At 42.1% G+C, this 20959-nt stretch overlaps 1 protein-coding gene across 1 annotated transcript; it reads left to right on the top strand.

Moving 5' to 3' along the window:
* Window positions 1-918: 918 nt before the first annotated feature.
* cds2 (CDP-diacylglycerol synthase (phosphatidate cytidylyltransferase) 2) lies at window positions 919-19399 on the top strand. Its single transcript, XM_085787757.1, has 13 exons — window positions 919-1174; window positions 6584-6726; window positions 8711-8807; window positions 9673-9770; window positions 10495-10634; window positions 12143-12201; window positions 14224-14306; window positions 15414-15501; window positions 15994-16062; window positions 16533-16685; window positions 17385-17504; window positions 17774-17877; window positions 18528-19399. Exons 1-13 carry the CDS (start codon window positions 1103-1105, stop codon window positions 18661-18663), a joined length of 1362 nt encoding a protein of 453 aa, XP_085643883.1. The 5' UTR covers window positions 919-1102; the 3' UTR covers window positions 18664-19399.
* Window positions 19400-20959: the final 1560 nt, after the last annotated feature.

Below are 20959 nucleotides of genomic sequence, written 5' to 3'. Positions count from 1 at the left end.
ACAGCTCTTGTTGTGGAGTTTGACAGCTGCAGGGAGGAAGGACCTGCAATAACTGGCCGGTCACTGATGGAGCTCTCTGGTCCTGTCAGGATGTCCCCATGGGAGGATTCATTGTCCATCAGAGATGACAGATATATGTTAAAAGGATGTCATGATCCACAGTTCTGAAGGTGACACCAGCATCTAGTCGAGTTTCTCTCAGCTGCTTTACAACTCACTAATCAGAAATATTATAATATTTTTCATACCAACTCCTCCACTCTAATCTCCTCAAATCTCGGAAGTGCAAAGTGATAAGACATATGTGACATGCTATTACAAACATGCTGGTTTAATGAAACATCTCTGCTGATTCATGACTTGGCTGAGTGAGAGGGAAAAACCATGCTAATTCAGGAACAGGCATAGAAACAACACACTTCCAAGTGTCTCTTGTTAAATGAAAGCTTAGTTTTCTTGTATAAATTGAATCTGGAATTTGGAAGCAAATGTGTAAATTAAATATGAAGTAAAGAAGTGAGATGTTGTGAGATCATAACTGATATTTTTTCAGATGTTTATATTACTTTGGTTGAAGTAATCAGGAATACTATCAATTAAAAAAAAAGTAAGTTTATTGCAATCTTTGTTTGAAATACAATGAAAAGGTGATTCTGGTCAGGGATACTGTATTTGGCTGTCATCTACTGAAAATACTGAAATAAAATAAAATAAAAATAAAAGAAAAAAAAGATTTCTGTTGTTTTTTGTCTTTCTATAATCCAAAGACACGTGGATCTATCAATTGATGGGTATAAAATGCAAAAATTGTGTTACTTTATTTGATTGATGTAAAGTTGAGGGACGCAAAGTGCACCAGAGAACCGTCTGTCGTGTAGCCTACGGACTTTATTTTGAAAACCGGAAGTTTACTTTTCCGTGTGTTCCTGGTTGAGTGACATTGATTGGGTTCCTCGAGCGAACAGTGTTGCTGCTGCTGTGAAAAAACCCCTGACTGAACCGTAGCAGAAGACCTGTCAGCCAGTAGAACAAGTGTGTGTGACTGTGTGTCGGAGGGAGCCACAGGACCGTCGCTGTCGTCGTTGAGCTGCGAGCCGCCGAGATGACGGAGCTGCGGCACCGCGGAGCCAAAGACACCGAGGCGGCGCTACAGCAGCAGCCGTCCGAGGACAAGGTAGCTCAGCCTGCTCAGCCCTGCCCGCCCGCTGCCCGCTGCCTGCTGCCATTTGGACGTGATGCTAACGCTAGCTAGCCTGCCAGCTCTCTGGACGTACTGGTGTCAGTGTGTCGGGTAACGTTAGCTAGAGGAGAGGTGATGTCGGTGTTCATTAAAACAACACGGGGGGTTAACGGGCTTTCCCCGGACAGTTAGCCGTAACGTTTCAGCGCCGTTACAAACCGCTGTTGTCACGCTCTGTAACGTTACAAATCATCCGCCAATTCACTGACATTTTAGACTTGATTGGCTGATGCTAGTCAGTCGCCGTCTTCCTGGGTGTGTTTTCGTCGCGAAAACACCAAACAAACCGCACACAGAAGTAGAAGTTGCATTGCATTTAGCTGCACTGTTACGTGCCAGGTGCAGGCCGATGTTTACAGTCGCTGCACTTTTATACTGTAACAACTCAGGCCAAGTTTGTGTCGTCTCCTTTACGTGCTTTACGTAAAACAACAGTAAACTGTGGAGTATTTGACTGATGATTGGCAGGTCTACGCACAGACACACACAGGCAAGGGCGTAACTTTAGGTTAAACACTGGGGGGAGGGTTTAAGATTTCATAAGATTTTTTTTTGTCAAACCAAAAATAACTCAGTGTATATGTGTGCTCATTTACCTCTTTATTTTTGGCATTTCCATATTCGTTACAGCAGTAGGCCTACCTACAAGCTATTTCAGTCATTTATCACCATTATTTTTTAATGCATTTTATTTAGTTGTTAATCAGTTGTGGTGATCAGCACGTTTATTCTGGCAGGGCTCATGCTTATTATTAATTTATCATGATGACACAACTTGCCACATTGTAGCTATTTCTTACCAGGCAGATGAACTAATGACAGTTTCAGGTTTAGGCAGCTATGAACATAGCACACCACACCACAGTGTAAAGACCACATTTGTTCCAGAGAGAAACGCTGATCAGTTCTTAGATCAGCTAAATCCCACCAGCACGTTTCTGTGGCGTCCTCCTACAGCTTTAACCAACTATTTAAAATAGTTTGTTGACCTTGTGGCTCTTTTCATTATGTTTGTGCAGAATATGGGCTTGACCAGTTATGACCAGTTATTGCCCCCCTCCTCCCAATGCAATTTGGAAGGAAGCTAATCACTCATGCAGTATGTGATACCTGTAGTCTGTGGTGAAACTGTTTGTTTTCCATCGGTGTTAGCTAAAGACAGCACTGTCTCAGCTTGTCTTCTGCAGGGCTGCTATCAACCAGACTGCTGCTGCTACAGTAACAACAGCAGTCAATCAGCTGTCGACAGGATGCTGTAATGGACTTAAATCTGAAATGCATCATCTGTGCTGTTTATGTGGATTTAACAGTTGTTTCCCAGTGAATAGTCACATCCGGGAAAGGTGTGTGGTGGTGATGGAGTGATGGATGCAGGGGGCTCTGTCTGGGACGAGACAAGGACGTGATTACGCAAAATTGGAGAACAGCTTAAAGCAGATGGGAGATGAGTTGAAGCATTAGCTGCATCCCCACGACAACCCTCACAGGGGAATGGCTGATTTACCAGTGAGGCTCACTTAGTGCTTTCTCTCAATGTGCTGCTTTTTAATTCCATTTCTCTTGGTTGCATCGTGTTGCACAACACTGGAGCGAGTACTTACCGAAGTCGCTTTGCTTTTGTGGTTCTAATGTGGATATGCAAATCATGTAATGAGATCTGAGGCGATGCAAGTTTTAGCACGTGTCCCATGAGGTGATGTGGATGTCAGGAGGGAAAGTAAATTAGATATCCCCCGTCAGTGACGTGGTGATCATAAAAAAGAAAAAGAGGTGATTATTAAATCTGCTCTGACCCTGCTGTGACATTTATATCCGGATGGCCGTTCGAAGGCAGCGGGTTTATAAAATGACATTGTGATTCACATGATGTTGTTTTTTTAATGGCAGTTTACATGCATAGAATTACTGCAAAATTGCATTCACACATGATTAATTAATTCACACTTTGATTAAACGACGTGACACCATAGTGGATCATCTGGCTGTGTTGTTTCTGTCAGTAAATGACCACCGTGGTCTTTTAAACTATTCAAAACATTTCAGAACAGTTGCTGCTGGAAGATATTTGCGTCTGATGAACTGAGCATGACAAACCTCATCTTTCCCTCTGGTTGAAGGACCCACTCTCCTCTGGTTATAAAAGCGCTAAAATCCCACAGAAGATGGGCATTAGGTCATAATTGTGTTCATCCTTTCACAGGTTGCACGACTATCTTTTTCCACCGAATCGGAGATAAACAAAACAAAGACACTCAGGGTTGCCGCTTGTCTCTCAGAAAGCATGAAAGGGGAGGAGTGTTTATGTGAAACGAGCTCCTATTTTTAACTCAAGCATCCTGAATGAAGGATATTGTCTCCATAGAAACCAGCAGGCTGAGAGACAGAGAGAGTGAGGGAGTATGTGTGTTCCTTGCATGCTTGTGTTTACAGTATCTGTGTGCAATGCATGCTTCTCTATGTAGGTTTTGACAGTTACTTACATTTTATTCTATTTTGTTAGTTGTTTATAATAATATTTTATTGTATAATTCAGAGAAAGGTTAGTTATATTTTTAAATGTTGGAAAATGTTTGTTTTTTTTCCCATTAAGCTGATTTGATACAGAGAGAGATGTGGTGGTGAGCGAGGGAATCACTGTTGCAAATGGCAATAAAGTGCTCTCCAACGTCACTGTTGTATCTGTATTTCTATTCTGACTATTGGTCAGTTTATTATAATAAGAGTAGAAGTATATAATACGTATTTCATGATGAAATCAGATAAAGCAGTTATTTAAAAAGAACAAGAAATGTCAAATTGTTATAATGTGAAAAAGATCTTGTCAGAAGAAGATTTGTTATTGCAACAAGGAACTGAGCAAATAGTTTTTTAGTGGCAGCAATACACTGTGGTGGAGTTAGTTTATAATGTAAGAAGAAATAAGTCTGCCAGGATCTATAGGTGCAGATCATTTTTTTATTATCAATTTGACTAGTTTTTCTGTTCATGAACATAATGTATTGGTCTTTTTTAATATAAATGGTTAAAGTACCATATCATCACATTAAGACTGTGTTTATATGTATATGTTTATATGGTGGGCTTGAATGCACCATGACACTGACTTCTGATGTAATGTGGCGTTGTGGTTATTTTGTTCCTCATAACATAAAATCACTCTCATTGAAATATAATTATGGGGTGGTTACACTATGATAGTCTTTGTAATGCATCTTTAACCTGCTTCAGAGAGGCAGTAAAGTTCAAAATAAGCTTAGAATAAGAGAAATGCTCCTGGTTCTGTCTTCACAGTATGTTTGACTGGAAGAGTAGCGGTGTGGAAAGGGGCAGAAAAACACATAACAGCTTTGCACAGCAAGACAAAACAAAATAACTGAGCAGCTGTCAATAGAGAAGTATTGTGGTGTATTTTTGAAATAGAAAGTTTCCAGATGCAGAACTGCAGCGGTGTCTGACTGTGTAAGGACGAATGTGTGAGACTGAGTGGGCGGCGCAGCGAGTCGGCCATCTGCCGGGTGAGAGCTCTCTGAGCCTAATTTGGTCACCGGCAGCGGAGAGGTCAGTAGGGGGGAGAGAGTGAGAGAAGTGAAAGGACAGAGCGGCCTGAGAAAACCTCTCTGTTTTCACCAGAGGAGCTGTAACTGCCTGTCTGAAACTGCCATCATCTGATGTCGCCATCCTTTTGATGCCTGTTACTATGGAGAAGTAGAGAGCAGTGTGTTTTTAACCGGGTCTCCTTCAAGTGGACAGATGGTTCTGAGAAATCAACAATATGGATGGAGATGATCCGGTGCAGCGTTTCACCTCCCACACACAACCCTGCACTGACAGCCCTGCTGCTGTTTGCTGAATACAGTATGTCCACGTCTGGTACAGCAGCCTCAGGCCATTTGTTCAGTGACATATCAACATTTGTTTAGTACATATCAAATGACAGCGCATGGACTACACACACACATAACACACACTGTGGATATGAAAGGACTGGACACACTTCTGAACCACAGGGTAGTTTACCTTAAGCCCCTCCTGTCCAATCATATCTTAGCAAACTGATCGCCTGCGGCCACAGAATGATCAATACTTAATTATAACATAAAAAAAGTCTATTCGTTTGTCTGCTATAACACAAGCTACAGGTTTTAGCATTGATTCCTGACTAGCTCCCTTCTTACTGCAGTGACATAGTATTACTAGCTCATCATGTCCTTTACCTACAACTAAACTTGTTACCTGACGTTTCACTAACTCGGTTCTCATGAAGTGAAATATACTATGGAGGTGAGTAACCATTCAAACATGTTACTGTTGGGACATAATGGCATTTTTATTACATTTTTACAGTACCTGTAGCCTCAGTCTGTCAATATTAGCCTACACCTTGCATGATGTACCCGTCATGCAAATTCTCACTGAAATCTGGAGCAGTAGCATGTCGAGGCAGGGCTTAGCTACCAGTTGATATGTGATGTCATTATTTACTGTTTTGCAGCACCTGTTTGGTAACCTAAAACTTTATTGCTCTTTGAAATAAACAAGTTTGATGACCTAAAAACAAAGCTCAGCCTTAGCAGAGGAGTTTAATCAGACACAAGTGAAAACACCTGTGAACTTCTTGTTGTCAGTAAAAAGCAGCTAAATGAATCTTTCATTTCATTGTATTTGTGTGCTTTAGTGAGCCTGGCAGGATATTTGATTTGAGTAGCATCTGTTTCCACTTGAAGTTTTTGGTTTTGTTGTTACACAGTTTTTCACGTCAAATAGTTATTAGTTTACTTATCTTTTTTTTTTAAATTTTAGTTTAATTTGAAGATGGTTCTCTCTAAGGGAAACAAGGTGAAGGATGCATTGTGTGTTTTTGTACTGTGAATTATCGTATTATAAATAATAATCCTGAGTCAGTTGCTATGGCAACATGTTTCATCTAAGCCTGAGGTCGATCAGCCGCTGAGTGTGTAACAGGAAGGAGAGACATGTTGTGACCTTATTTCATCATTATTGAGTAATAATAATGAACCATTATTGATTATTATTGACAAGAGAGATTTGTCAATAAAAGCTGTTTAAATTTTTTGCATTTGCATTTAGCTGAGACTGTATTTGTGTGCTTAAGTGAGATTGGCAGGATATTTGATTTTGAAAAGCACTTTGACTGTGTACATGGTGAAATGAAGAGCTTTACTCAATTTCCTTCAGCTTCGTGCTGCTGGACAAACACACATGTGAATGAAATGTCGTACTGATAAACACGGGTGAGCTGCTCTTCACAGTGTCTTAATTTAATCTTAATCTTTACTAAATACATCCTCTGTGTGTCTTGTTTCTCCTGTGTCTGTGTGTCAGGGTTCAGACACGGAGCAGAAGGTGGAAAAAGACGGGGTTTCAGACACCGAGGCCAAGGTGGACTCTGGCGTCCCGGAGGTGCCGGTCCCTCCTGATGACACGCCTGAGGTTCTTAATAAGGCTCTGTCCGGACTCTCCTCAAGGTACCATCACTGTTAATGATGACAGCTGTGTGTTTAACAAAGTGTCTCTGTAGCAGAAGTTAAAGTAAACTTGGCCTCAAGAGAAAAATCGAATGTATTTGTTGATACTTGATATGTGTGTGTATAGAGGCACCGAGCTAAACCAGAGATTTGTGTTTCTCCATGACGACACATGTGGAGGTGTTACGATTCACACAGAATCTCCTCACTATGAACAGCAGATGAGTCACTGAGCTGTGAAACAACAATAATAACAAACCTGTCTTATGTGTGTATGAGAGCAATTACACTGTTGTTTTTATGCTGTAGATATAAAGCAGGGGTCATCAACTATATTTGTTGAAGGGCCAGAATCTTTCTCAACAGACACCTCGGGGGCCGGACATTCAAATAGGCCGAGATGAAATTAAATTCACCTTTTTGCCTAATCATTTATTTCTATATTACCTGTAAGCTCATAATTTTCATTTATACATATCTTTGGTGTTTGGTATGATATAAAATGAAAAATCTTGACAGCTGGACTTTCAGATACTCCCAAAGGCTGGAGCTTTGCACTGCTGACTTGCCCTGTGATTTTCAGCCTAAATATGAAAGGAGGCTGACAATTGGTTCTGATGATACAAGTCAGTAGTCCCAAGTAGTCAGTAGTGTTTCTCTAATACACATTCTACATCTCGGAGGCGACGTTTTTCCACACATGGACAGAGCTCAGTGGGAAACAGTAGGAGAGACACAGGCCGAGGGGGAACCGGGACAATTGCCCCTCGGGGATAAATAAAGTTTTTTGAATTGAATACCGGAGGGAGAAGCAGGTCCGTACAGCTATGCGCCATGGACGTGCACAAAAAAAACAACCGAGTGGCATCAAACACGCGCCGCTACCGCATCGTTTTTGGGTTGTGAGTGCGCATAAAATGCTCTATGATGTGTTATGCTTATTGTAATAAAGCCTTATGATCATTTATGAGTGTTTATAATGATAGTTATACACGTTTATAAGACAATTATAACACATTATAACTATATTTATAATGCATTATTGATGTGGGCATTGTCAGCGAGTTACTAACAATTATACAACAGTATAGGGTTGGGGTTAGGTTAGGATTAGGCAAGGCAAGGCAATTTTATTTGTATACAAACAGTTTGTCTCAAAGGGCTTCACATGGCATCATAACAACATCCTCTACCCTTAGACCCTCACATCGACTGAGGAAAAACTCCATGGAAAACCTTTTTAACAGGGAAAAATCGGAGAAACCTCAGGGTGAGCAACAGAGGAGGGATCCCTCACCCAGGACGGACAGACATGCAATAGATGCGGCCTCTTGCCTACGACCGAATCACACCCGTGCTGATATACAGTACAACAGCACTCCCTCTCGTGTGATATTGCTTAAATAGAGATAGGCGTCAAATAAAGTGTTACCAAAGTTTTGAACTAACATGCACCAAGTCTGGTGTAGGGATGGGACCTTTAAATCTGGTGTTGCTGTGGTTACAGGGGTCCAGTCCAGGGATTGTTATCATCACTTCACTTTGAGAGAGAAGATTTTCTTCTGTCTCTCAGGAAACAGTGTTTGGGTCTAGATATAAATAGTCAGTCAGGCATATTTATGTTGTGGAGATCCATGAGTTTGTACTTGGTGCAGATCAAAGTGGGAGGAAGAAAACCTGCTGAATCTGGATCACACATACAGACTTGTACTTATTAGTAGTGAGTAACAGGACATCACATGACACCTGCATCATTTAGCTGCTTCACACGCAAGCAATCATTCAACATGCAAGAAATAAAACAATAACAGTTGTGTTCTAACATCTCAGACTTGTTTCTCCTTATATATATATATTTTTTTTTCACACACGTGTAGGAGTGTTTGGTCTTGGTGGAGGAATGTGCTCCACTCTAGTCTCCTGTGTTTTGTTGTCTTGAAGCTGACGTTGAACAAATGTGTGTGTGTGTGTGTGCTTCCCTCAGATGGAAGAACTGGTGGGTACGAGGCATCCTCACCCTCGCCATGATCTCCTTCTTCTTCTTCATCATCTACCTGGGCCCCATGGTGCTTATGATGATTGTGAGTAACAAAAGCATTGATGAAGCCTGGACTGCTCTGGAGTTTGTTTCATTTTGTACAGTATATATACCGTATTTTCCTGACTATAAGTTGCGCTTTTTTTAGTAGTTTGCCTGGTCATGGCATCGCATTTTGAAGAAAGATATATGCCAATCATGACAATGAAACGCTGCTACTGCACCACCAAAAAATTACACAACTAAACCATAAAGACAGAGAGAACACAGATAAAATGCCACCAATTAAGAAAAAGCTATACTGCAGAATTCAAAGATACATTTGGTAAGTTGACAAAAGTGAAAGTAAAGTCTGTGACTTGGTTGGAAATTTCAAGATGATACACCGTTAGGTCCCTCTATGAATTTGTTTCAGGCTATTGTGTAGACTAACTGAATTTTCCAGATTAAATGTTTGTTTTCAGATTCTTATGAAATAAATGTTTCAAAAATTAATGTGACTTATAGACCGACGTGACTTGTTGTTGTGACATGTTTTTTTTCCTCTGTGCAACATATTTTTTGACAGATGCGACTAATACTCCGGTGCGACATATAGTCCTGAAAATATGATATAACTTTACTAGAGTGAAACACCAACTGGATTCATGGTTTAAAGATGAAGATAAGCTTTAACACACTAATGAAAGATGTAATCTCATGGATTAATGAGATCCTGGCTCGCTAATAACATGCAGGACTGCAGCTCCTGCCATAGGGGAATTCCCTAGAAATGGACCTGCCAACCATTTTGTGTCACTAGGACAGCAGGCCACACAACACACACACTCACACACACTCACACACATTTACACAGAGCTCTGGTGCTTCATTAGCTTTGCATGTGGTGACACAGTTTCTCTGTGCAGGTCCTCTGTGTTCAGATCAAGTGCTTCCAAGAAATCATCACCATCGGCTACAGCGTCTACCACTCCTACGACCTGCCCTGGTTCAGGACGTTGAGCTGGTGAGAGGACACACACACGCACACACACACACACACAGACATACATACAGATGCACAGTCACATTTTCCAAACGTGTTGTGAACGCAGCAAATTTCTTGTTTTACTTCTTTCTTATTACTTTGTCTCGTGTTTTATTTTGTTGCAGACTTCCTGAGGTTTGTTTCCTGTCTTAAATCTTGAGTAGACTGAGGATAAATAAGCCAATCAGCTGAAAGACAGTGAATCATGGGTGCTGTTTGATTTTAGCAGTAGTGATGTACGGTGTAGAGCAGAGGTTTTCAGTCTGACACTGTGCTCCCACCCCCCCATAGAATATAAAGTCCCAGAAAATCAAAACCTGTATCTCCTGTGTCTGTGTAATGACTCAGATTGCAGCTGTTCAGCAGTAACTTCCTTGTGTTTAAACACTCTCGCCCTCAGCGCCACCCAGGGGGAGGCACAGCTTCACAGTTTGAAGACCTCTGGTATAGACAGGTAGCAGAGTCCTGACATTCACTGTGCCTGATAAACCCGATGTAGAGTCAAAGCATCATGTGCACTTTGTGCTTAGGAGTGGAGAAATATTGTGACTTCAGTTTACTCACATGGTGGATTCATGTCACACCAGTCCCTGTAGAAAACATGACATGTCTTTGCAGCATATCAGTGGTTTTTCTTCAGGCAGAGTGAATTCAGAGTGGGATTAGATGTGTACATGTGCTACAATCTTTCTTTCCCTCACAGGTATTTCCTGCTGTGCGTCAACTACTTCTTCTACGGTGAGACAGTAACGGATTACTTCTTCACACTGGTGCAGAGGGAGGAGCCGCTTCGTATCCTCAGCAAATACCACCGCTTCATCTCCTTCGCCCTCTACCTCACAGGTACAAACCCCGGAGGGGGAAAAGAAACACTTGTCTCATGAGTGTGAGGAAATAAAAGGTGTTAATGGAGCAGCCAGCTGTTTAAGGAATATTTCAACAGTTTTGCAAATTCGCCCATGGCCATAATCGCTATAGTCATAGCAGTAGGTTTGTTAACGGTTCGGTGCCAGCTGTTTTTCGATCAGTGGGGCAGAGATACAAGCTGCTCAGCTAACGCTATGGAGGCATATGGTACTACTCAAATACACAATCCACCAACTATTTGATGAGATTGATGGAGGAAACCTCCACCATGCCTCCGTAGCGTTAGCTGAGCAGCTTGTATCTCTGCCCCGCCGATTGAAGAATAGCTTGCACCGACAATTAAAGGTAACCTACTGCTATGACTATAGAGATTATGGCAATGGGCCAATTTGCCAAAATTTTGAACTATCCCTTTAATACTGAGATCACAGTTGCCCTCTAGTTTTGTAAATGTGTCCTACCGTGGTGTTAGCCAGATTAAAGATTATGTCACGCTCCACATTTGTACTAGCACAGTACATTTTACTACACAGGCAGTTTTATGGGCCAAGAGGAGAAACCACATGAGGTACCAGCACCTGAGGTGTCAGAGGGTGACCCAGTAGTTAGTAAATGTCCTCAGGACCAAATAAAATTAATATGTTTTCATTTTGATTACATTAAACTGGTGTTCAGAGGTCAGATATTTAATCTAATGGTTTTGGTGTTAGTCACCAGGAGCTTCAGGCTCTCAGTGTTGGATTAATTCAGCCTCTCCAGGAAGTAAATATAAATAAATGTTCAGTCACAAATAGGTCTGTTCAGGAAAGGAGACACCAGGTTTGATACGCCTGTGGTCTTTGGTGTTAGCACATCACATATTAGATGAGCTGATCGTACGCGGTTGTCTCAGAGACGCCATGGTAACCCAAGAGGCCGTGCTTCCTGTGCTGCAGGTTGTCTGTTGGGTCCTCGGCGCTACTACAGCTGCTAACTGATGGCAAACAGGATGTGGGGAGGAAGGAAGCGCAGTGACTCGTAACCTCCTGCCAGCTACTCTCAGTATAAAACTGAATGGCCCGGCTTCCTCACGTCTCCTTAAGAAGATAACGTCATCATTCTCCAAAGTGGTCGAATGTGTTCAAAATCTGCAGGAGCTATTTTTAACATAACAAAGAGAAGCTTCCCGAGCTCTTTAGTGTGTTCGGTTTGACTTCTTTTCTCCCCGTAGAAATGCTCTTTGTCTCAGATACACCTCGCCCTGCTACATCCTGTCCTCACCTTTGTCTTATATACAGTATGAAAGAAAAGCCTGCAGTCACCCCGAGCTCCTCTTTGCACATTAACACCGGGCTCTGTCTGAAATAGGTCGAGCTAAATTTAGTCAGCGTTTGACCAAAGATGACCTGGATTCTCAATTAATTAATCTCCTTCTCACCGGCTCCACAGCTCCGAATTTGTCCGTGTCCATTAGTTCTCACACATTGTCTGACCTTGTGTTGCAGGTTTCTGCATGTTCGTGCTGAGCTTGGTGAAGAAACACTACCGCCTTCAGTTCTACATGGTAAGTTCCCCCGCAGCCCGCTCCTCCCCGGCCCCCGGCATCCAGTCTGCTGGGTTATTGATGAGGCTAGCACAAACTACAGGCCCTCGAGTCGGTGGAGAAAGGGCCGGAGATCGCTCCAATGTCTGGCACGTGGTTAATACCGAGTGTGTTCAGTTAAAGGGATAGTTCAACATTTTGTCAAACTGGCCCATTGCCATAATCCCTATAGTCATAGCAGTAGGTTCGTTACCTTTAATTGTCGGTGCAAGATATTTTTAGAACGGTGGAGCAGAGCCGCGAGCTGCTCAGAGCTACGCTACAGAGGCTAATGGGATTTCTTGGTTTCCCTCATCAAACTCATCAAATACACAATCCAACAACTCCAAAATGCTTTGTTGGACAAGTTGTGACCTGCACATTGATACTGAGACGTTACCAGACAGAGTTCATCTGCGGTTTTGCATGAATTTACCTCTAAGGGTGTTTTCACACCTGCAGTGTTAGTGCGCACTAAATTTAGATCGCACTAAATTTGGTCCCGTTTGGGTCAGTGTGAAAGCACATCGCACTCTAATGCACCAAAACTAGTGCGGCCTGAGGAGGTGGCCTCGTCTCGTCTCGGTTCGGCTCCAGCTGAACTCTGGTGCACTAGTTGATGTGTGAAAGCAACCGCACTCTGGTGCAAGCCAACTGCCAGGCGAACTCAACACGTTTGAGCTAAAAGGGCTCCTGTAGTCGTTGACAACGGGTTAACGCAGCGGGGAGACCGCCCGGTGCTCCGGTCCTACGCAGGTCTGTCCCCACAAACGAAGCAGCAGCAGCAGCGGGGCAGCCGGTCGCTGCGTGCCCGCTGAGGCGCTCAGACACCGACAGGTCAGTGGGCCCGTCCCTTGTGTCCGCGGAGCAGCTGGTTACTGTGGTTACCGAGCAGCAGAGGTCCGCCCGTGTTTAACGTTTAACCGGGAACTAACGGGACTGAGCTGGGTGAACGCAACCGGAAACCAGCCGGAAGTACCAAACAGAGTTATACATGCAAACAATATAGAAATAAATGACCAGAGCTACTAACAACCGGCCCTACTTGAGTCTCCATCGTGAAAGTTTTATCAATCAGCGCTTCCAGATTTCAACCGGTAGTCATGGAGACATGACGCTCTTCAAGTTTGGTCCCGAGTGACAAAAAGCAGGTGTGAAAGCAACCGCACTAACTGAAAAATTAAACAATGTATCATTTTAACATTTGGTGCGCACTAAACATGTGTGAAAACACCCTAAAACAACTCAGTCTTGTAACATTCCATTATTATCTCATAGCGTGGTGAATGTGCAGGTCACAACTTGTCCACCAGAGCGTTTTGGAGTTGTTGGATTGTGTATTTGATGAGTTTGATGAGGGAAACCAAGAAATCCCATTAGCCTCTGTAGAATAGCTCTGAGCAGCTCGTGGCTCTGCTCCAAAATAGCTTGCACCGACAATTAAAGGTAACGGACCTACTGCTATGACTATAGGGATTATGACAATGGACCAATTTGCTAAAATGTTGAACTATCCCTTTAAATGTGTGAGCGAGAAAAAGCCGATCTGTCAGTACAGAGGAGGAGACCCAGGACAGAAGAATGTGCCTCTTCTTTTATCTGTGGTTATTGAAGTTTTCATCCAGAGCAGGTTTTTACAGAGCACAGACACAAACACTGAGATTCCCTCCTGACAGCTGAGTACAGCAGCTTCTTACTGTCCAGGAGCAGAAACACATTTTTCCATGAACATTTGAGCTGTAATAAAACTAAACTAATAAAACTTAACTGGACACATTTTGTCCTGGTACAACCCCTCACTGTGCAGCCACTGTTCATTGTCGACTTCAGGCGGAGTCAGTCCACATCGACTTAAAGTCATTTTCCTACAGAAACGTCCAGGAAATATTATAACTCTCCATCCAGTCAATTATACTTAAATGAGGCTCTGACATAATGATGATGATCCTGATTTCAGCTCAAAGCTAATTTAAACTCACTCACTTGTTAATCTCGTCTCCACAGTTCGGTTGGACCCATGTGACTCTGCTGATTGTGGTGACACAGTCTCATCTTATCATTCACAACCTGTTTGAGGGGATGATTTGGTGAGTAAACAGTCCTTTATCTCCCTTTATAACTACATCAGTGTGAATATCTCTGTGTCTCTCTACTCCTGAAGTGAAATCTAATAATGAATCTGAGTCTGAAATAAAGTTATCTACAGTATCTATCTACAGTGCCTTGCAAAAGTATTCATGCAGCTTGATCTTTTCCACATTTTGTCACGTTACAACCACAAACTTAAATGTATTTTATTGGGATTTTATGTGATCGACCAACACAAAGTAGCGAATAATCGTGAAGTGGAAGGAAAATGATACTGTAGCCTACATGGTGTTCAAGATTTTTTACAAATAAAAGATCAAAATTGAACTTTTTGGCCTACATGCTATTGTGTGATGGAAACACACCATCCCCACTGTGGAACATGGTGGTGGCAGCATCAGGCTGTGGAGGCTTTTCTTCAGCAGGGACAGGGAAGCTGCTCAGAGTTGATGGAGCTAAATACAGGACAATCCTGGAGGGAAAGCTGTTAGAGGTAGAAAAAGACTTGAGATTGGGACAGAAGTTCAGCTTCCAGCAGGACAACCACCCTGAACATCCAGCCAGAGCTGCAATGGACTGGTTTACATCACAGCATACCCATGTGTTAGAACGGCCCAGTCAAAGTCCAGACCTAAATCCTACTGAGAACCTGTGGTAAGACTTAAAACCTGCAGTTCACAGACTCTCTCCATCCAATCTGACTCAACTGGAGCTATTCTGCAAAGAAGAATGGGCAGAAACTGCAGCTGTAGATCTGCAAAGCTGCTAGAGACAAACCCCAAAAGACTCAGGGGGGCTGAATACATAGCACGCCACACTTTTCAGATTTTTATTTGTGAAAAAAACATCATGTATCATTTTCCTTCCACTTCACAATTACGTGCTACTTTGTGTTGGTCTGTAATAATGTGACAAAATGTGGAAAAGTTCAAGGGGTATGACTATTTTTGCAAGGCTCTGTATCAATTAATTATGGTTCATTCCTGCGTAAACATGTTCAGACAGAACCTACTGAATCAGTACTTTCAGCCTCAGAACACATTTCTTGTTTCGTTTGGTCTTAACAGTGACTGATGCTCTGTCCTTGTGTGTGTGTGTGTGTGTAGGTTCATTGTACCAATTTCCTGTGTGATCTGTAACGACATCATGGCTTACATGTTCGGCTTCTTCTTCGGCCGCACCCCTCTTATCAAGGTCAGTTTGTAACATCAGTCTTTTTAATCCTTGTGAAACATAAATACAAAAAAACAACAACACATTTTTGTTGTGAATTACTGCCCAATATTTGAAGATTATTCTTGTCTAGTTTTAGGGAGTGTGTGCTGTGTGTCAAATCTGTGTCTGGAGCTTCTTTTTTTTTAAGGATTAATTTTACTTGCACAATTATATAAACAAGCCAGCAAAATAACTGCAATACAGCGAGCAGATTGTGGGGGTGAGATTTAAAAAACCTGGAGAGGCGTCTAGAGGGAATCTCACCTCAGTAAGCACCAAGAACAGATAGAAAAGTAAAAGTCCACAGCAGTAAACAGACAAGCAAACACAGAAACATAGAAACAAAACTCAAAAGTCACATATATTGTGAGTGAACTCTGACTTCTGATTGGCTATGGATCATTTAAAGTGTTGTCTGCTACATGGTAATGTATTGATCTGGTGTTCACATCTGGACCATGTCCTCTGCAGCTGTCGCCTAAGAAGACATGGGAAGGCTTCATCGGTGGCCTCTTCGCCACCATTGTGTTTGGCATCATGGTGAGATGTCATTTCCACTTTACCACGCTCCTTTGTAGAGAAGTAAACCTTTTGCATTCTCACACCGCAGCGTTTGTTCCCCACAAGTTTTTCTACTAGTTTCCAAAAAAGGGAACTTTCTCAGACTACAAGTGTTGACATTTTCGTAACCCAAAGCCTCATGTTCTGACATCTAATGGTATGTTTATATACACTAAATGCAGTGTGAGCTTATATCCTGGTTTCAGTTTATTCTACATATGACAAGAAAACATAATTGTATATAATATGACATACCATCTAGTCATCAGTAACCACATCCACAATCCACAGCCACATAAAACATAACACAGCAGTTTTCACTTCATTAGTTCTCTCCGTGACCTGTAAACTGACGTTGACCTGTATAGTGTGGCTTCAGCGTGCAGCAGGTCGGTGCTGCGGCTGGAAGTGATGCAGAGTAACTGAGCCCTGCTCCCCTTCCCTCCCAGCTCTCCTACGTGATGGCCGGCTACCGCTACTTTGTGTGTCCGGTGGAGTTCAACAACGACTCCAACAGTTTCCAGGTGGACTGTGAGCCATCGGACCTTTTCCAGCTGCAGGAGTACGCCCTCCCCAGCGTCCTGGAGTCACTCACTGGATGGGTAAGACTCCTCCTCTGTCAGACTGATGCTCCGTATCAGTGGCGTCATGTAGAAAAATAGGAAACTGCTATGTTGTGCTACTGATTGAAAGATGGAACCACTGTTACACAATAATGTATTTGTGTTGGGAATTCATTCTTTTTATATCCAGGGTTCCTATGCAAGTATGGAAAAGTATTGAATTTGATTTTATACATTTCCAGGTCTGGAAAAGTATGGAAAATGGAAACTATTGTATGAAAATATATTTTATTTTATTTATCTTATCTTGGTTTGGTCTTATCTGAAGTTATTTGGGTTAACTACTTTGTATGTGCTATTGTGCTTAGCTACAATCTCCTGGAAATTATTTGGTTGCATAATGGCATACACATTCAGAATAATCAAAACAAGATAAATTGCATGCTTTTTTTTTTAATATTATGCACATCTATTTACTTAAATATCACAAATTAGGGTCTGGAAAAAGTATGGAATTTGGAAATTTCAAATGTGTAGGAACCCTGTATATTGGGATCTGTAGTTTCAGTTCACATCCATGATACAATGACTCCAGTCAGGAAATGAAAAGATGATGAAAAAGAAGTTAGAAAAATCAGAAGAAGGCTTCATTAGACCGCCCTGTTTTAAATCACTGGTTGTGACGTGTTGGCAGCAGCTGCTCTGTTTTAATGACCCCCCTCCCTGTTGTCTCCACAGACCACCGTGCGCCTCTACCCCTTCCAGATCCACAGCATCGCTCTTTCCAGCTTTGCCTCCATCGTGGGACCATTCGGCGGCTTCTTCGCCAGCGGCTTCAAGAGGGCCTTCAAGATCAAGGTAGAGACGAACATGACTCTTAACCCTCAGTCACCAATCAGCAAACCTGCAGAGTCCCTCCACTCTCAGTCTGCTGCAGTCTGAGTTTCTGTCTGTTCAGATGTGGTGTTGACCTGCTCAAAAAAAAGACCCAGTAGTCCCACATATGCACAGAATGTAATGTATGTAGTGTATGATGCGTGATCACATACATGATGTGGACATTGATCTATGCTATGTCATCACTGTTAATGGCTTTTCTGTATGTGCACTTTTCTTCCTCCCTCCAGGACTTTGCCAACACTATCCCCGGTCACGGTGGCATTATGGACAGATTCGACTGCCAGTACCTCATGGCCACATTTGTTAATGTCTACATTGCTAGCTTTATCAGGTAACGCACAACGTCTGTATGAAATCATGACAATTTAATAAGTTGTTTTTGGTCTTTGCTTACAGTTGATTATTTCACCTTTTCTTCCTTATAGTTTTAGCAGTAGGTTCGTTACCTTTAATTGTCGGTGCAAGCTATTTTTAGAACGGCGGAGCAGAGCCGCAAGCTGCTCAGAGCTACACTACAGAGGCTCATGGGATTTCTTGGTTTCCCTCATCAAACTCATCACTCAACACTTCACTAAGCTATGAGATAATGATGGAAAGTTACAAGACGGAGTTGTTTTTGAGGCAAATGCAGAGACTGCTTGCCGAAAAACTGCCCCTGACGGGAACACGCATCAGCGATTTTGCATGAATTTACCTTGAAAACAAGTCATCTTCATAGCGTGGTGAATGTGCAGATCACAACTAGAGTTGTTGGATTGTGTATTTGATGAGTTTGATGAGGGAAACCAAGAAATCCCATGAGCCTCCAAAATGTTGAACTACCCCTTTAAAGCAGATAGATGCCATTAAATCCATTCATTACACTTATATTTGTTTTACTGCAGCTTTGTGTACTCTGTTGACAAAGTTGCTATGATATAGTTGACCAATCACTGTGTGATTTAGTAAAATGAGGGTGTGTGTTTCTCCGCCTCCTCCCAGGGGCCCCAATCCCAGCAAAGTCATCATGCAGCTCCTGGCCCTCCGCGCCGACCAGCAGCTCCACATCTTCAACTCCCTGAAGGCTCACCTGACGGAGAAGGGCCTGCTGCCAGCGCTGGAGGAGGCCGCCGCCTAGATCCACCCGCACCAGCGTGGCCCTGGTGGTGGTGGTGGGGGGGGGGACCCACAGGTCCTGCACGGCTCTGGAGGTCCGGGAGACTCGAAGTGCTTTGTGTGAGCGAGAACACATCAAAAAAAATCAAAACAACAAAGAAAACCACAAATAACTCCAGCCTTGGGTCATTCCATTTCATTTGGGTACGAGAGCGGCGTGCGTTTGGTCCACACAGTCTGTGAATCTTGTTTCAGGTTTAGTTAGGAGATTACTGTAACACATTTCCATCATAGACAAATTGTATCTTGATGAACAAATGTCGGTCAGCTGTTCATTTCTACCTTCTATATACAGAACCAAGTAATGTGTTAATATTTTACTGTACATTTTTTTCTTTAATGCACTGCTCTCAACCCTGTTACTCACTGTAATGTTACTTCAGCTGCCCCCTCCCCAGAAATTTAAGTTTTAATTTTCTTTGTTGTGATTGTTTCTATTTATACATAGATGGTTTTTATATTTTCTATGTTCTATTATATCTTAAGGTTGTGTCCGTGTCCGTTTTATTCAAGCTTGTTACATTTTTACCATCTGCCATGTGCATTTACATGTTTGTGTGTACAGTATGTCTTCTTTCTTTTTGTTTTGCTGTATTTGTTGCCATTCGACATTTCAAAGCCTCTCGTGCTTGGCCAAATCATTGTCATCATGCTGTCATGTGTTGTCACGCAGAAATATAAGATGAACAACTACGTTACACTGAAGTATTTGATGTAATCTGAAACACTGGGTCCAGCTTGTGAGGTGGTGGTTTTGTGCAAAAAGGAGCAGTTTAACAATTCAGTCTTTATCGTGAATGAAGTCCAGTGCGACAGACACCAGCGCAATCCAGACACGCACTCCCTGGATGCTAATAAGTAGAAGATTGATCCCAGTCATGTTTTATTTTATTGTTTTTGTTTAATTGACTTAATCTGTGTTCAGATGGGGTTTTTTTATCTGTAAAAAAGGAGCTGTTATAGGTTTTACACATTTTTAGTGAGGCGGTGAGATTGTTCACCACGGCATGGCACGGTGATGGTTTCTTCACTGCCAGTATCTGCTCCTATGTGTTGTACCGCCGCCATGTTCACGGCTTCAGAGCAGAACATGTGACTATCACTGGTGTACTTGACTGATTTGAAGGAAACTTTGTCTCTAAGGTAGCCGTTGTCCTCTGGTGCATCAGATGTTTGAGTTGGAGGTTGCCAGCACAGTCAGCTGCTGTACTGTACACACACCAGTGTTGGTTCCCTGGAGGCTTCTGTGACATGTGTGACACTGGTAAATGCTTGTTTGATTTGGAGGGAAAATATAAAAGCAGAAGCTTCGTTACTGTTGGCTTCATTTCTGTTTTTTAAACTTTCCAAAAGATCGTTTTAAAGGGGCACCACCTGACCGCATCTAACACACAAACATCAGAACAACGACGGTTGTGAATAGGAAAGTAACACTGAGGATGACACAGACTAAGCTTGAAGATTTACCTAACAGACTGTGATACAAACAATTTATGACGATCACATGGAATTTTTTTTTATTTTTTAGATGCATTATGGGAAATGCAATTAAAAATTCACGTTATCTCCACCTCGCCAAGTTAATCTGCAAATGATCATTAATCACAAATGAACTGGTTGCTATGGAGAACTGAGGGTGCAAAATAGGAGCTTAGGCAAACACTAAAGTATATTTAATGTGCGAGGGTCCATCTCCTCTGATCACTTCATCACATTTGTTCTTTTTCATCATTTTGCTTTCTGTCCAATCAGATAACAGAATTAATTTCTCCTCACCACTGAAGCCAAATGAACTCTGGGAAGGGGAGTGAAGCACTGTAGATGTTAATGTTCCTGTGTCCAGTGTTAGAGGAGAAAACACCAGTGTTCATTATGGCTATATGTAGATACACTGCTTCACTTCTTGGAAACACTCTGACACATTCAATTTCCTCTTTTAAAATCAGAACCAGTCAACAATATTAGTATATATTTTTAAGCAAAGTATTAAAACTTTTTCTAATCCAGAATTTACTTTTGCTCCATGAAGGCAATCGATCTGTAGGAGTTGACATCATTACTTTTCCAGAAGGTATGAACCACTGTATGAACCAAGCATGGCTTTACATGTTGTTTTCTCGTTGAATCTGAATGTCACTCCATTTACATCTTGACTGATGTGACTTCATTCTTGTCTTTGGTTTAACTTGTGTGGCATCAACCAGTCTTAACTTGGATCTTTCTTACAATATTTATTTTATTTACTGTAAGTAAATCAG

The sequence above is a fragment of the Trachurus japonicus genome, chromosome 9, assembly GCF_045865225.1.
Source record: "Trachurus japonicus isolate A0001 chromosome 9, Traja_1.0".
Lineage (NCBI taxonomy): Eukaryota > Metazoa > Chordata > Actinopteri > Carangiformes > Carangidae > Trachurus > Trachurus japonicus.
The sequence above is the reverse complement of the archived record's forward strand: the minus strand, read 5'-3'. Positions and strand labels throughout refer to the sequence as shown.

Excerpts from the sequence above, each read along its gene's own strand:
- cds2 (XM_085787757.1), top strand. The coding sequence starts at position 1,103 with ATGACGGAGCTGCGGCACCGCGGAGCCAAAGACACCGAGGCGGCGCTA. Across the intron at positions 1,175-6,583 it reads AGCAGCCGTCCGAGGACAAG|GGTTCAGACACGGAGCAGAA; the intron begins GTAGCTCAGCCT and ends TCTGTGTGTCAG. Across the intron at positions 8,808-9,672 it reads CCATGGTGCTTATGATGATT|GTCCTCTGTGTTCAGATCAA; the intron begins GTGAGTAACAAA and ends TTCTCTGTGCAG.